At 48.5% G+C, this 17,881-nt stretch overlaps 1 protein-coding gene across 4 annotated transcripts in view; it reads right to left on the minus strand.

The window, feature by feature from the left end:
* The window catches only part of SKAP1 (src kinase associated phosphoprotein 1), a 140,652-nt gene that overhangs the window by 107,732 nt on the left and 15,039 nt on the right, over window positions 1-17,881 (minus strand). For 2 of the 4 annotated variants that reach the window (XM_061343139.1, XM_061343140.1), the window contains exons 3-4: window positions 16,902-16,927; window positions 3,513-3,629 (exon numbers count right to left, since the gene is read on the minus strand). In XM_061343139.1, the coding sequence (XP_061199123.1) occupies window positions 3,513-3,629; window positions 16,902-16,927 (143 nt within the window). The remainder of the gene's footprint in view (window positions 1-3,512; window positions 3,630-16,901; window positions 16,928-17,881) is intronic. The other 2 variants (XM_061343141.1, XM_061343142.1) reach the window with 1 other exon arrangement.

Here is a 17,881-nt window from a genome sequence, read left to right on the forward strand (position 1 = left end):
GGGCGCTGCAGAACTCCGCTGCCGCCGCCGCCGCGCCCCGGTTGCGGAGCCGCCCCCCCCCTCCCCGCTACATCCCTCAGCATCACTCCAGTGGTGTGAACCCTCTGCATCCTTCAGCATCACTCCAGCGGTGTGACACCCCCCCCCCCAGCACCCTGAGCACCCACCCACACAGCACAGCACGCATCCTGCCCAAACAATTCATGCCCACCTGCACCACACGTTCTGCAGGACCACTCACAGCCCCGATGACCCTGCACACCCACCTTGCGTAATGGACCCTGCACAATGGACCCTGCATACTGAAAGCATTCCTGCGCTTTTAAATCCTGCACTTTTAAAGCAATTCATTCCACATTTTGGAATTGATTCCTTAGAGGCTGGAAGCATATAGCAAGTACAGTGGAAAATACAAGCAGAGTACTTCAAGCAGGGAAGCACATGTCCTTCAGAACACTACACAGTTCAGGGAGAAAGGGCATGGTTCCCCACAACACCAAGAGAGAACACAATGCACCTTGGAAGAGAAGAGCACATCCATCCCATACTGGGCACAGGGTGGCTGGAGCCTAGCAGGGACCAGGCAAGAAACTTCCAGAAGAAGTTTACAGGCTTCTTCCCTGGAGCCAGCATCTTGCTTCTGAAGAGCTATGGACAAAGCTCACATTGATGCTTTACTGTTCTCCTGCCCATTTCTATGTCTTAGAAGGCCAAACATGAGCAAAAGGGGCCTTCTCCAGAGCACATTCCTGTCACTGGGAATTACGCTCCCTTCCTTCCATATGCTAACCTCTGCAGTAGAAAACAGACTATATCATTGCTGAAGCTGTTGGGACACAGCAGCACAGTCAAGAGACAGGCACGGGGCAGAAGCCACAGTGGTCCTCACCCCCTTCACCTCCACATGGATCCAGGCTCAGCATCCCTCCAGCAAGGGATAAGATGCTCTGCAATGATCACAGAAGCCCCACTTCAAGCAATGTTTAGAAGTGCTAAACACTAAGAGGTGCAACTCCCACCCCTCAGGATGCTTTGGGATCCATCTTCAGTAAAACTAAATGAACACAAACTGGCAAACCCAGGGATTCACCAGTTTAAAAGACAAAGGCTTCAAGCTGTCTGAGTACATTACATGGGAAGGGTCTCCTAAGAAATACTTATCATTCTAACAGTACTTAGTGGTTCCACGGTGCCTCCCAGCACTGTGCAAACATTAGCTTCTTAATCACTCATTAGGGACGATCCTATAGAGCTGGGCCATGCCTCATTGAGTAAAGTCATCCCCAACCCGCTCAGTTCCTCTTGCTTCCTCCAGAGACAACAGGGAAGGTTCTCTGATTCCTATGAGGAGCTCAGAGCCTGTTCCAAATGAACGGTGGTGGCATTCCCTGCCTCCAAACTCTCCCATTTTGGACAGCAAGGAGAGGTAAAAGCAAGCATCACCCCAGTTAGAGACCTTCCTCCTTTGAAACCTTGCGTTAAGGAAGATGGGAATTCAGAAGGTTCAGGGAGGGAGGAGATAGGAGCCTTTAACAGTGTCATGGGCTTGCACCTAAGCACATAACCTCTTGTTGTTGCAAACCAGAGCTGTAAAGGGATGGGGAAAAGCCACAGGAATGATAAGTATGTTCCTACAGTCGGCCAAGTTCTTCTCCTGGCCTCAGCTACATGGATTCCCCCAAGCATCAGCCACCCCATCACCTCCCCACACAACGCCATGGCCTGGGCTCCGTGCTGCCACACCAGAGCAGGTCCTTGCAGCAGGGACCTTGCTGGCTCAATGGGGAAGAGAACCATAGAACTATAGACTGGTTTGAGTTGGAAAGGACCTGAAAGCTCATTCAGTTCCAACCCCCTACCACAAGCAGGGACCCCTTCCACTGGAGCAGCTTGCTCCAAGCGTCATCCACCCTGGCCTTGAGCACTGCCAGGGATGGGGCAGCCACAGTGCCCCCACAAAGGGGCCCAGTAAAAGCAGAGGTTTGCCCAGCTCAGAGAAGGCAAACTTGGACCATGATGAAAACCAGTCCATGAAAGTCTTAGAACTTTGTGCTTTTCCCACAAGGATGTTCTAATCAGGCATCAAGCCTGTCTGACACGGCCTTTAGCTTCCCCCACTTGTCCAAAGCACTGATTTCAACTCTCATGTGACTGATTTCATACTTGTTAAAAGAGAAAGAGATCATTGTACTTTCTATAGTCAAAGAAGCAAGCAAAGAAAACAAGCCAAAAAACCAGAGTAAATCATCACAGACTTTCAAAACCCCAAAGGAAACCCCAACCCTGATCCATCTCCATCCAACTGGCAGACATCAAGAAAACCCCATTGTGGCAATGCCCCAACAAACCATGGCAGGGCAAAGACAAGGTTCCATACCCTGTGATCAGCCTTTTTTTCCCTTTACTCTGACTCCCTCAGACTACCCACAGCCTCATCCAGAGCCAGAACGGCTCAACTTGCATCCAGACCCAACACACAGCATTGCTGTTACCCAGGACTCTCCCCCATTTCCAAGAACTAACACCTCATTTGAATGTAGCTGCTCCCAATGCCAGCTTTTCCCCCTCCTTTTTGCGGTATGGCATTTTTCCTGTGTTAGCCATCTCCTTCTATTCACCCCTTTGGGCATCCTTCCATGGAGTCTGAGCCTATAAACTACCAGGGATGCCAAGTGTTTGCATACCTTGCAAGTGTTATGTCAAACTGTGCCCCTTGGAGCTGCCAAAAACCACCACTGAGTTAGCAAAGCAAATACCTCCTTAGACAAGCTTCATAAACACACCAAGAGAAACCCTAGACCATAAAGATGTTGCTGGCCCATGGAGGCCGAGCTTGAGGTCCTCCGCATCCTTTCATGTCCCATCTATTCTCCTTGTCGCACGTTCCCCATCTGCACTCTGCATGAGGGCATCGTATCTGAGCACCCAGACTAGTTAATGCGACCAAACCCAAACTCCACCCCTCTTTTCATGCTGCAACTGCCATCAGACCAACCCAGTCTCTAATCAGCCAAAATGAAGGTATTTATGTTATGGCATAAAGCAACACATGCAGCAGATGGGCCTGGTGCTCTGCATTGCACAAAGGAGCTGGCTTTGGTGCCCATCAGCTCTTACAGCCTTGTCCCAAATAAACCCTCGTTTCTTTGCATTCTTGACTGATGGTTACAGATTCCTAACAAGAAGAAATACACCAAAAGCTGCACATTGCTTTGCGGAACACAGCCACCAGGCCAAACTCTGCTCTTCGCCATCACCGTTCCCAGCCCAAAACAGAACAAGCAGCTCCAGTTTGCAGGAAGATGTTCAACAACTACATTCAACTTCAGCAACCCTAAACAACCTCAGGATCACCAGAGCAATTTGTGGTCCTTGACAAAGCAGGTACCAGCCAACAATAAAAACCCCAAACTCACAGAAACCAACTCCTGCATTATGACAAGGAAATGAGACCTGATGACACTTCTTGTTATCTTTTCACTCAAGGACTTCAAAAAGCACCAGGGACTTACCATCATCCTGCAAGTCCGACGGAAGCGAAGCATCAGACGTCATGGAAGGGGCAAAACTCCAGCTGGGATTTTCATCAGAACTGTCCTGTCCAAAGCCAGCATCACACTGATCCTCTCCTGGAAAGAGAAGGAGAGCCTGAGTTCAGTGAAGAGGACACATTCCTCACCCCCGATCTTACTGCCCACCCTGTGACACAGGTCTCCTCCTGCTTCCCACCTTCCTCTACAAAACCCAAACCCACGTTTGTGTGTTTAAGGCCAGATTCATCATTTAGGGTCATGGTGGGACAGCAAGAAGACTCATACTGGATGGGTACAGACTTCCCACTGGGAGGGCGTACAAGGAGGGGGCTGGAAACACCGGTCTTGAGGCCAAACTACCAGTGCCAGGTCCGATTCTGTTCTTGCCCTCAGTACATGAGCTCTGCATAACTAAATCATCCATCTGTGAAATGAAGGACTACGCTACCTGCTTCGCTAGAATGAAGACTCGTCCTACGTTGTAGGAAGGAGCTTTGAGATCCTTCCTTGAGGAACAGTAGGGAAAGAAAGATTGACTCCCTATGACAAGCAGTCACGTATGTCTGAGCGTGGAGGCAGGAGCTATTATCTCCCCATCCTTGAGGTTACATTGAATTTCTGCTAGGGAATTTGCTCCTGATATTGGATTTTATGCAGAAGGCACTTAGAGGCTACAGTGACAGATGTTAATAGCAAGGTTTAATATGAAAGGAGTGCAGCTAGCCCACCTGTAGAAGAAACTACTCCTCACCCTAAACAAAGCCCAAAAAGTGGTCTTTCAAGCTTTTGCCTTCCATTTCCTGAATACATACAGCCCAGGCTGCTGATAACAGAGCTAAGACAGCTGCTTACTCATTCAACACACAACAAACAGCAAGAAAGGCAGGTTTTCAGCTGATGTTAATTGTGCTCAAGCACTAAAGCCAATTTTATCTCAGCAAACAGAGGAGCCGTGCCCCACAGTTTCAATCAAGCACTAATGAAAGGGTACCAAGGCCTGGAACAGAGGTTTCCAACGCTCTTCCTCCCACCTGGAAACACAGTGGAGACGCTGTTAAGTCTCCAGCTGCACAAAGATGGGACACGATATTTGGGATGCGGTTTACTTCCAGCAATCCCAGTTGGAGCCTTCCCTCCCTTGCTCTTGGGTGGGAAGCTCTCAGAGACCCCCAGGCTCCTGTATTCAAGGGCACGGTTTCAGTTCTCAAGCCTTCCCCAGAAGGAGCAACGTGGCTGTGAAGAGCATCACACCCCCAGGCTCAGCTCCATAAAACACCCATCACAGTGGGTGCCACACACTGCACCTTGGTGATGTGCTAAGCTCAAAGCTCTAGGAAAAACTGATTGAAGACTTGGCTTCGAGCTTAAACCAAAGGCCTATGGGGGGCAATGACAGAACAGAGGGGACCCTGGCAGTCCACCCTTTAAGCCATTACAACTTTCCTTAGAGGGGAAAAGCCCAGAAGTAATCCAATCTTTTCCCAGCTCTGCTTGCCTCCAGCAGCCATCCCAGCACACAGTGTGGAACATCGGATTATGGGAAAAAAGGGAATTCAGAAAAGACCTTTTGGGAAGGCGCAACACTCAGCATGGCTAAACCTCATGCTAAGAAGAAAGCTGTCGGTCCCTGGCCCAGAAAGGCAGCCTGTGATCCTCCTGCAGGATCAGACCTGCAGAACATGGAAGGCTGAGCAGTCTTCCATCCATTACAGCATGTTCCTCTGCTCCACCAAACTGGGATTCAAGCACGTGTCTCCATAAAGAAAACAACCATTAGGGGTTAAAAAGCAGAGACTGAAATCCCTGCTCCAGTGGCGGTGGGAAGCGGAGCGCAGCCGGGAGCGCATCGCTGACCGCCCTGACCTTGGCGCAGCCATTGCAGCGCTTCGCTCTGTTGCGTGTGACAAGGAGATGCTTCTCCCCTGCTTTGCTGCTCTGCTTTTCCGCTCCTCGAATCAAAAGGCTCCAAAAAGCCTCACTAAAAAGCTGCTCCCCAACAGCAAGCGGGCAGCATAGGAGAAGCCAGCGTTCATCGTAGCGAGGAGACCTCCCTTGTGCCGTGCTCTGCTCTCTGCACTTTGGCTCCTTTCAACCCAAAACGCACTGTTTGCCAGCACAGCCCGGGGTTACAGGTGTCCATGGAATGAGGTGCAGGTGCAGGATCATTGCAGTAATGAGTAAACTGCTCCTGCTTTCCAACTAGCAGGAGGCGGCGCAGCTCCCGCACCCGTGCATGCCTGCACTAAGCTATTTGGAACAAGAACAAGGACCCAACCAGGGAAGTTACTTGCAGGAATAAGTCAGTGCCTCTCTACAGTGACTTATGGAACAGGGGAAGCTGGTACAGGCATCAACCACAGGTCTCTGCTTTGGTGGATGATGCACGAAATAGCACATGGGGGATGCTCTCACCACAAATGGGCTCCTTCTTGCTGTCCCTACATGGGAGTGGAGACCCGGTCTACATGTCCATCACACACCCAGCTGCAGGATGCACATACATGTATCATACCAAGCACGCTGACTCTGCTGTAACACACATGAATACAACCAAAAGCATTCTGTTTGGTTCAGTATAAGGAATATCCTCAAAACCCACCTCTAGTTTTAGTAACTGAACAAGAAAAGGGACCAACAAAAGCTCTGCAGACACAGCTCCTTCAAACAAACCCTATCGCCTTCCCACTTGGATTTGCATTACGAGGACTTGTTGTGCTTTAATCCCCTTCTCCATAAAGTTTATGGAGCAGCAACAGTTGAGGCCAAGCAAAATAAACAACCAACAACTTGTCAGGGGCCAAGCGATTGTTCTGAATGAAGCAAAAACTCATTAGCTTCTAATGAAAACACAGGGAATAAAATGCAAATAGCAGAGAACCCCAGCAAATAATTACCCTGCACCTGATGCGATGCTGCGCTCGCTTCCCACTCCGATCCGCAGCAACATTCCCCAACTTAGCACTCTTTGGAGCAGGAGCAAAAAGCAGGATTGACTCTAAGGGAAAGAGCAAGAGGTTTCTGGGGCTGACACCTCATCCAGGGGATCCCCTGGCATGGTTTGGGTACCCCCAAGTGCCCAAATACTCCATTTGCTTCATGATAGTTGTGGCACAGGGGGAAAGAAGATGAAATGATGCCAGCTTTCAGCTGGCTGATGCATTGTGGAGAAACAGCTTCCTGCACAGCAGCAGCAAGAGGGGCTTGAAGGCGTTTGCTGTAATTAATACAGATACCCTGTTTCTACATAGCAAACCAGATTGTGTCTGTGGTGTCCCCAGCATTAGAGGGGGGGGCAGTTCAGAGCAGTGCCCTGGGACAGCAGCAGCAGGCGGGTGGCATCAGTTACACCAGGTCTCTGCAGGAGCCATGGACATCACCCAGATCTGGCTCTGGCAGATCCCTGCATTGGAGAAGAACAAAGCAATCAAGGGGAGAATGAGGAGAACCTAATGAAGCATTCACAAGGCTCCACGCAAGCAGCACAAGGAGGACCTGCAGCAGGAGTCACTGCCATCAAGGGACACGCTGTTGCTTCCTTCTCCACAGCCCTGAGAGCACAAACTGCTCTCTGCAAGGAACGGAATAACCTGAACCTTCCCTTCCTCTTTGCTCTGGGGCTTGCAACGCTGCAGTGTAAAAGTAAGAGCCCCATCTCTGCCCTGGCATCGCTGCAGGATCCGGCAAATACCAGGACTTAGGGTAAAGGATAGAAAAACCTCAGTTCAGGTTCTGGGTTTCCTATAGTTCTGCGGTGCAGTGCCAGAACGTGCCTCCATGCCCATCTCCCCTTGTGCAGGAGAGGAGCAGTGACTCTATTTAAGACTAAAACCTCCTGTTAAAACCCCAAGTTCTTCCCCAGGACAAGAACTGCCAGAGAAGTTTCCTTTCTTCAAGCTGCAGTGCTCCTCTCCTGGTGGGGTGGGGGGGAAGCTGGATTAATGCATCCTGGCACACACAGGAAGAGAAACAATCCCAATAGGTGAAAGGGCTTTGCAGCAGGGAAAAAATCATCTCCAGTAGCTTGTTAAGGGAACTGCAATTAAGCTTTACTTTGCATTCAGTGAAGGCCTTTATCTGGTACCCTGAGTTTCATTAAGCATCTTTTTAAAGCATAAGAAAAATCAACACCGAGCGAGTTCCATTTACACTTTTATGATAAGCTTGTTCATGCCAAAGCGGAAGTAAAATCCCCAACTCCAGTTAATATTCAAGGAAACGAAGTTCCTGCTTCAAAGTAATGACTCCTCAGCATCATGCTACAAATAAAGGTCTCTGATCCAAATCCCATCTGCCTTCATGCTCGACAGTGTTAATATCCCTACATTTGCAGGGACTAATTTAGAAGTAATGCATTTCCCAAAGCAGAGCTGTAAAAGTATTATCAATACTATGGTTTAATATCCCTCACTACAATCACTTGCTGAAATTATGGAGAATCACATGGAAACACATCAACAGAGACGCACCCACACAGTAAGTACTGCTCACTTGTAAATAGATTATAGTTTAGCCTTTGTAATGTAGTTACAGCTCTGTCAACGTTGCCATTATAAATTATATACCTTTTTAAACACATTTATGTGCTAGGAAATGTATGATGTTTCTTTTTTGAATGCTTTAAAGGCTTCGCTGGCTCCTAAGCACCCATTTGGCTCTGTGTGGTTAGTCCTTGTGATTAATACGTGAAGAGCTGACGTTTTGGGCGATGCGGATGCTCTGCACCTTCTTCATTCAGACTTGTAGCACCAGGGCCCAGATAACATTCCATCTGCCTGAAAATCCCATGTTTTCTATTGCACATCACTCGGATGCACATACACATCCATCCCAGGCTGTACCCATAACAGCACTAATAAACTACATGAGAAAATCCTATATCTACAGATCTCAAAGTGGTTTCCCCCCTTCGTAACTGCTTTCTTGGCTGTGGAGACCACGCACAGGAGGAAATAACTTTGTCCCTGGCTCTCGAGGCAGACAAGGCCATGGGGAGAGCAGGACCCATCCCTGCTTAGGCTGTGTTTTACCAGCAGGACAGCTCTGCCTCACGGCAGTGGGGTCAGGAGCAAAGCGAGGGACCTCCTTGTGCACACGAGGAGCCGATCCATCACTGGGTTAGAAACATCGACCCGAACAGGTCTTGGCTGCCTGACAAGTGAATCCGGTCCAAGCCCGATCTCGTTCACTCAGTAGCCGGGGTTTCTGTGCTAATTACATGGAGTAAAGCAAATTAATAGGCCACTAAAACTGCCCCTTCTGTTAAAGGCGAGCAGGAAGGAGGAAGCTCTTTGCAGGCGGGTTGCGGGTGCAGTGAGCGCGGGTGCCCAGCAGGTCGGGCTGCAGCTGCGGCATCAGCCCGCGATGGGCCACAGACTTCCCGGGAATTCATCAGGCAGGAGCTGGATAACACGAGAGCAGCCTTCCTGAAGTGTGCAGCGGGGAAAACAGCAGCTTCTGGGGGGGAAAAACCTCCTTTTGTCACCGGAAAAAATCATAATTCTACTTAAAAATCAAAGCCCTACAACGGGTCCAAACAGAGAAATATTTTGTGACACCGAAGGGAATTCAGGTTTTGCAACTCTCTGCTTCCAAAGGGGGATGAGAGATGCTCCAAACAGACTGGGGTTAAATTGTTTTCTCTCCCTGCCACATGGCAAAGAAACTGCATGCTCATCCAAGCCAGTCACTCCCTTGGAAGCAATCCATTCCTAGACTTCCATCTGATGGGCAGATATGGAAACTGAACTCTTCCCACAGCCAATTACGGGGTTATTTCTAACAGGAAAAAAGCAACACCAACAGCAAGCCCTGGTCCTGCTCCCAGCCCAGGAAGCAGCCCCACGAGTGTCATTCCACAAGTTTCCATAACTTTGGCAGGGCTGCCTGAAGACAGCCGAGCTTCTTCCCATGAAGCCAAATAGCTGATGAGGCTTGGGAGGGGGGGAATTAGATACCCCCCAAACCCTTGAAGACAAGAAGCTGCTGAGCATCTCTCCCATGACTGTGTTTTCTCATCCCCTGCCAGCCCCCTGTGTCATTCCCCAGCTGAGCTCCCCTTTTCTCCCTGCCTCCGTCCCCCTCTTGACTTCCTCCCTCCGGCTCCTCTCTTGCAATCCTTGGCACCCTTTCAGTGAAGGCGCTGCACATTCTGCCTCTCAAGCAGGCAGCAGCTACACGGCGCAGCTGCCTGCCAGGGGTAGTGCAGCACATTGCAGCCTGGCTGGGAACAAGCCTGAAACCCAGAGCAGCAGCGGATTCCCACGGGATGTAAACAAGTAAACAAGATTTATCCCTTCTTTTATGCCCCAGTAACACATCAGTGAAGCACAAAGCCCGGCCCAATGCGAGCAAAGTCAGCCTAAAGCTACCAATGCTTTGTGTCTCTGTTCAATAAGAAGTTATTCTTGATGAGCCTCTTTGAAGGGAGGAGGTCTTCAGTTAAAGGATGGGGATACTGAGGCAGAGGGGAGTGACAGATCTGTGCTTTGGTTCATCTTCTAAAGCACATCTAGAAACACAGGACTGTGCCTGTGAAGCTTGCGCAGACCAATAACTGACAAAGAGTTCTGCAAACACAGCCTGGGATCTGAATAAAAGACGGCAGCATCATCGGTACCAAAAAGGAGACCACAAGCCAAAGGGGTTTGAGTAATGGCCACTGCAGTGTCAATAGGTTCAGTGTATTTTCTTAGCCAAAACCCTTCCAAGCAAACAAGGGATAAACAGAACGAAGCCATGAGGGAGCTGGAGCTTAGCAAGCACATTCCAATGACAAGACACAAGGAGGCTGTCTTGCCCGTATCTGCAGCATTCCACTGCTAAGAAAAAGTAAGCCCAGGCAGTGAATGCAAAGGCAGGAGCACACGGCACAGCCATAGGTACTCCAGGGACTGGAGAAGATGCCCATTAGGCATTTATGATAATGCAAAGGATGATTTTACAGTGATGTTTCAGGACGGAGGCTGCCAAAAGGGCAGAATTAACTACTTTGTAGATGATTTGGATGGAGTTCCTGCTCTACAAACCAAAGCAGAGCAGAAGTCATGGGGGGGAGAGGGGGCAGAGAGACTCAAAACTCCTGATTTGAACCAGCTGAAGGCTTGGAAGAGCCAGGAAACGGGATCCAGCCCTGCACTCCCAGCCCTGCTCCTGCTATAGGTGCAGAGGGCACCCAGTTCCCCGCTCCACACAAAGGCTTAGTGGTGCACAACAGGGCTCCAGACCACCTTAATAGCCAAAATAGAGAGTTTACATCACTTCCCCCTTTTTGCGGAGCAGGAGGGTCTATTACCCCTATGGGAACGCTCAGGTGATGGCTTGTATGAACACTCTCGTACGCTGGCCCCAGTGGGACAATTTCTTGCATGTTCTGCTCTGCACAGAGCAATGCTGGGGCTCTGCTCATCCCAGCACATTACAATAACCCCTGAGATTTCTTTATCCCAGCACATCCTGCTGCACAAACCAGTGCAGAAAACACAGAGGGTGCACTGCAGAAGGGTCTGTCTCCAAAGCTGCAACCAGGCCATTTAGATAATCTCATCATTAAGAGTATTTTATTAACCAACCAAAGTGGGACCAATAGAACCAGTTAACATTTAACTTGCTGGGGCTCCCCAAACTGCTGGACATTCGGCATTTTTACTGACTTCTTTTATACCTTCTTTATGGTGCAATGCTTTGTTCTTCAGCGTGCTCTGAGATTCCCTGGGGAGGGAAGCACAGGACACTGCCAAACGTGAACCAAGGTGTTACAGGTCAGATGAGGTTTAGAGGATGATGGGTGACTCAGTAACTTGAACACTTGGATTGATGAAGTAGAGATGTCCAAGAAGAACCTACTAACCCAAACCTGCAAACTGCCCTCAAGTTTAAACCAAGGATCTGGCTTAAAAGAGCACAAAAACCCCTCCACATTGACCTCATTCTTTTCAATAGAGGTCACGAAAGCTTTGACATGAACCACAGCAGAGTACGATCAAACTGGAGCTGCTCTTACCTGCTCTTTACATCCTGTTATAAACTGTGCAACTTCTGCATTTGTTCCAAGGAAAGATGCTAACAACAAACCTGATTTACCTCTTTCTAATCAAATGACATGTTGAGTTTTGGAAGCTTTTCCCTTCTCCCCTCATTTCATGCAATAAGCAGACCCCCCCAATAAAAGTCCCTATCATTTTCAAGAAACCCAGGGTTTTTAAGAGATTTTAAAGCTTCATGGTAATCCCAGGCTGGTTTGGGTTGGAAGGGACCTCAACGCTCATCCAGCTCCAATCGAGCTCCAGGGACATCTTCCACTGGAGCAGCTTGCTCCAAGCCCCTGTGTCCAACCTGGCCTTGAGCACTGCCAGGGATGGGGCAGCCACAGCTTCTCTGGACACCCTGTGCCAGCACCTCAGCACCCTCACAGGGAAGAGCTTCTGCCTAAGAGCTCAGCTCAGTCTCCCCTCAGGCAGGTTCAAGCCATTCCCCTTGACCTGCCTCTCCATCCCTTGTCCCAAGCCCCTCTCCAGCTTTCCTGGATCCCCTTTAGGCACTGGAAGACCATTATAAAGGTTTCTGGTTTGAACGCTTGAAATGCAATAGCAACGGTTTCAAAGTTACACAGAACTGTGCATTTTCCTAGCTATTTATGTAAATAAAGCTGCAGATCCACCTCCCTAGGGCCCTTCCCAGAGCACAGACGCCTGCCTCCTACCTATGACGTTTTTCCAAGCAGAGCAGTCTGTTCTCTCCTCTCATCATCACTTGCCTCCAGAAAGCGCAACAACACCTTACGCAGCAGAATAATTCATAAGCCCATGTAAAAGCAAAGCTGTGCAGCTGCTCAGAGCCCGCACAACTCCGAAACGGGAGCGAGTTCAACACAAACCCCCCTGCCTCTGCACTGATTGCTTGGCCCAGAATATAACACATGCATGCTCGGAGCTGCAGGAAGCAAAGCCTCAGCGCTGATAAAGGGACCTGTCACAAGTGTTGATGTTAAAGCCTTGCTTTTGGGAAGTTCAAGCACACATGCCTGCGTGGGGATTTTAAGTTTTCATTAATTAGCTCTGCCCCACACACCACCCAAACACAGCTTGGCCCGGAGAAGGCACTCTAACAAGAGTTGGTTTGTTTTCCCTTTGTCTCTTCCATGTTATGACATCCCCAGGGTTGTCGCTGGCACTCGTGTTTAGAGAGCGGGGGAATTCCACGCATGGTGAGAGAATAGATATTCTAACAGTATGGTACAAATATTGGCCATTGGATGGGTTTTTCCCTGTGCGTTGTCCAACACATCATAAATCTCGAGGAGGTTTCTGTGTTTGAACCCTGCTCACCATGGAGCTGGAGCCTCTTGGCATGAAGGCAAAGAGGGGGTTTTATAAATACAACTTAGGGACATCACTGTGCACTCCATTAATTCAGGAACACTCTGCCTCGGCTTCAAAGGGGATCTTTACAGTAAAGATGGTGTTTTTGCTGCTTTAATGATTTGCTACTTGTACTTGTCATAACTACACGAAGCAAATATGCAATGCCAGGGAGCAGTGGTTTAGGGAAACGCACGGTTCCGTCTCCCATCCAGCTCCGCTTCAGTTCAATTCAATAGATTTGAGGCTTTATGTAGAAAAGCTACTTCATAAATCTAACACTTGAGGCCTTTGTCTAATGCCAGTTAATGAAAGCAAGCTCCATGCACGCCTCGGATGTACACACGCATACCTCAGGCCCTGCTACAACATCCAACCCCGAGAATAACCAGTGACCCATAAAGTCTCTGCATCCGAGCCAAAGCGAGTGGGGCTGGTAGAGGTAAAATGATACACACTTCATCTAACTACTACACACTGTGAGTGAGCTACTAAGACTTTCCACACTGTTACTCACCTAGTCCTCTTACAGACATGAAGGCTCCCAATTTTTAAGTCATGCTTAATCCTGGCTTATTCCTTCCCCCATCTCCCTCCCTACACATCTATATTGCTCCCAGCTTCAGGGAGGTGACATTTTCTGGGGTTAAGGCACAGAGATGGAAGAAGCAGCAGATCTTTACCCAGTTCCTACATGGACCTGTAGATGTTCTGGTACCTTAAGCACATTTGCGTCTCAGTTTTCCTACATTTCATGAATTGGAAGAACCATCCTCACACTTCACACGCTAAGATGACTTATGAATATTTTAAGGGCCACAGCTAGGCAGCAAATACACACAACACTTCAGAGAAAACCATTTGGGATCAATTTCTGATGGAAAACCAAAAGTTATTGTAAGCCCTATGAAAATTAAACTGGGTTTATTTATCTACTTTGGGCTGTTTTCTTCAAAATGAGATAAAGAAAGTCATTGCCTCCAACTGCATCCACAGTGAGTTTTTAAGCATGAGTACATATAAATTAAGAGTAACCCTGAACAACTTGGGTCTAGTAGAAGGAGTCTACTCGTGGGTGGAACTACATAACCCTAAGGTCCTTTCCAACCCAACCCATTCTCTGTGCAGTGCTCTGCTAAGGGGACACTCACCAGAAGGAAGGCCCAGGTACCCCACAGGAGGATTTGGGGGGCCAATTCTTTGACAGCCCCAGGCTAGATCCCTCGGTGGGAGGGCACAGCCACATACATGGTCTCCATCTCCAAAGGTCTGTGTCTCCAAGCAGAGCATTACTTGTGCTTTGAGTGTCTCAAAACACTGTACAGACATCAATGGCCTCAATTACTTCGCCTCGACCACTGACCGTGTCTTGTTATGCTTGCCCATCTTTACATGTCTTTTGGGTTTGGGAATGAAGAAGCTAAAACACAATAATTCAGTTCAAAGTCCCATTCCAGCAGAACCAAACTTCCAGCCCTGACCCACAGCTCTCATTTTGCCACACATGCACCTTTTCCTTCTTTAATCCTCACTTCTACATTGCTCCCTGGCCCTCCATTCTCTTCCCAAATACCCCTCTCTTTCCTCCTGTTGGATTCCCTTGCAGTACCCCAGAACGGCCTCACGCTGCTCCCTCAGACCATTCGTTTCTTCTAAATCAAAGCTGTTGCAGAACATTTCCTCTGCACTGAATTATGAGAAGAGATGGAAACAGCAACAAGGAACCTGGGGGAGGGCTACAAGTGACCCAGGTCCTCTCCAGGTTTTCTTTGCCAGCTCTGCTTAGCTCACTCTCCACAAAGGGGAGGTTGCTGCAAGACAGCAAGGGCAGGCATGCAGGAAATATATTAAGTGTATAAAATGCTTTACATAGGCAGTCAGCCCTCCTCCGAAAGGAAGCATGAGTCACCCTGGGACTCTGTTCAAAGAGCACCTAAGGAACAAGGCAAAACTAACTTGCAGTTACACGCTACAGTCAACAGCATCACTTGGTGCATACGAATCGGGCACAGCAAAGCTTCCTCTGTTCAGATACATCTCTCTCAAACCACTCTTGTTTGCCTATGCTCCCATTCCATATCAATCTCTGCTTGCTGGGAAGCAGCAAGGCCAATTCTATTCATTTCAGCCAACACTGGAAACCAGCAGGTTGGGATGGATGGATTTTGGTCTTCAGGGGGATTTCAGAGCAGTGCTGAGTTCAAGGCGCTCAGACATGGTTGCAACTTGTGCTTATCCCCTTTAGGAAAGCTCTTTATATCACAAACCTGCTTAGAAGAAACCTTTTCCGTTGTCACATCAGCCTGTTATTTCAATAGCCAATTGATACCTGGATTTTGCAGTTCTCTTACCAAGATAAGGCACATGAGATTTATTTCCTTAAAATCAAACCCCACATTGTAGTTCTGGGGCTCTTTTTCCATCAGATGCACCAACTTTCTCATCACCACCTCTCCTTTCTCCAGCAAGGGATCAAAAACTGAAGTTGAGGCTCTCAAAGGGACATCCAAGCCCATGTTTTCACTCCCTGATTGCCCTGTTTCTTTAGCATACTTTCTTCCCAATAGCATTAGCTGCCAAGAGGACCTGGGGACACACGTAGAGACACCTCCATCCCTGAAGACCCAAATACCTGCACAGTGATGCCTAGCAGGGATTTAAGCAAGCTGGGCACTCCATTTGCAAATCTATGCACAGTTCTACAAACCAATCTTCCTAATATTACTAAGGCTTCCAAGTCTATCAGAGAAGAAAGACTGTTCCAAAAGAACAAAAGCATCCCTCCTCCACCCTTGAAATTGCATGAACTTTCAAAATTTAAAGCAAAAATCTCATTTTGAGCCTTTTCATGTGTTCCAATCCTCTTCTTTTTCTCATTCTGAACACAGCTGTCTGTTGTACTTTCTCAAATGATGCCAGATGCTGGGTTCATCAACCAAACGCATGAAAACAAAGGTTTGAAAGCAATTAGAAGCACCAAGGCTGCACCGAGGCTCCTATTAAAATGTGATAACACTGTTCTAGTGGGAATTGCAACGCCGCTGCATTTCTGACATTTCTGTGCTGCCAGCCAGCCAGGATGTGCTGGAAGTGGTCCCTGATTGAGGAGGTAACATACTGGAATTCATTCCTGGAGTAAATGAAGGATTAGCTGAGTTGGAACACTCCCAAGGGGGTTTATTACAGCCCCAGCTCCCATCCTGTTGGAACGTTGGCATCCTTCTGCCTGTGCTCACATACCACAACCATTGTGTAAGGAGAAAGGATGAAGCCACTGAACCACATCCTTGGCTGCAGCCTGGTTGTACCCAACACTCTAAATGATCCATCAGAGCTGAGCAACACCAATTCAATAGAGTCAAAGGAGCTCCAGGTCAGCTCTGAGCAAACACATAGCCATCAATTGGCCCTAACACACAGGAGAGCCCAGTGACACAGCTTGTGACCTGCAGGCACCCTGGGAAGTTTAACTCATCACCCCCATTACTGTGGGAATGAAGACCAAAGTCACAATGGGAATACCCCAGCTTGTGAACAGCCATACCAAGAGATGGTCACAGTCCTGAACCACTCGTCTCCACCTGGAGGTGGACCCAGTTTCAAGTTCACATTAACATGAAGCAGTGAGACTGAAGGAAACCCCCTGCAGGTTACCCAATAGCTCTTTGCTCCCAAGTCAATGGCTCATGGCAATCTCCTGCCTTTTAGGAACCTCAGGCCTTTGTCCCAGTCATTGTGTTTGTATCAGCACCACTCAGTTTTGTACTGTTTGCTCTCAAAGGTAAGGGGAAATGAACTTGTGCTGCTCGGTGAGAATACTAACCCCAACTCCTGCTACAGCATCACCCCAGCTTTGCCCATTTCCAACCTTAAGAGCTGCCACACACAGCTCTATATTCAGTTTAAGCTCTCTTCCTTATTGACTTTGCATAGGAAACACACACACATCCAGCCCTTCCCTACTCCCCAAGCTCATAAGAGCTCATCCCTTTTTCCCCTGGCTTGTACTCACCTCGAGGCACAAAGTCCAAGTGGTACCTGTAAGATAAAAGAGAGGAAAAAAGACAGACATGAGCATACATGAGGCTCTCCAGGATTTGTTCCAGCCTGATGAATAGTGACAGATGGAGAATTCTGCCTGAAATGCTGCCAGCACCCCGGCAAATGGTCACCATGCATTATGTGCAAGAAGCTTCAAGAGGAATTGTGAACCCTGAAGATGTTGGCTGGCCCCTGGGACACCCTTTACTCCCCAAGGATCCTCCCTCTCTTAAGTTCTAAAGGTTCCCAACTCCCTTCCATCAGAATGGGTCTCTTTCTCCAAACGCAAAGCTTTACATGACCTTTTGCTCTGCAGCCTTAAAGACCTTTAAAGGTCCCTTCCAACCCAAATGACTCCATGATTCCATTCTGTGACTCTTTCCTCAAGCTCATCTCACACCTTCCCACCCAGCAGCAGCAGGGCTGAGGGCATTACACACGCTGCCCGCTTCTGGCCATGCCAAAAAGAAAAGCCCTCTATAAGTTATTCATCTCTTCCACTTGGAGCCCCTCTTGGGTTGACATCTGAGTCATTCAAGAACAGCACTGGTGAGGTCTGGAAAGAGATCAAGGACTGGGGATAAACCACAGAGTGACCCATTCACAAGCAAGATGTGTAACAAAGGGCTGGTCTATGGGCATTAGTGGCAAGAATCCAGTACGCAAAAAATCCAATCAATTCATTTCCTCATTAAAAGCTTTCATGAAGAAAATGATTTACCACAAACATCACAGCTCCTGACACAGATGAATTGGCAAACACCAACAGAATCCTGATGAAGGGCACAATATTTGGCTTGGTTGCTTTGGACAAAAAACAGAGTGCGAAGACAGAGGAAACTTCCCTGGGAGAACAGGCTCAGGGTAAATACCAGCCCTGTTACACTGGAAAGAGCCTCTCCCTGGGCTTCTGGATGCTGCTGCATCAGAGACTGTAGTGATAGGACAAGG

This window comes from Neopsephotus bourkii, unplaced genomic scaffold, assembly GCF_033783945.1.
Source record: "Neopsephotus bourkii isolate Nb327-2 ecotype Australia unplaced genomic scaffold, CSIRO-AGI_Nbou_v1 NB_1821, whole genome shotgun sequence".
Taxonomy (NCBI): domain Eukaryota; kingdom Metazoa; phylum Chordata; class Aves; order Psittaciformes; family Psittacidae; genus Neopsephotus; species Neopsephotus bourkii.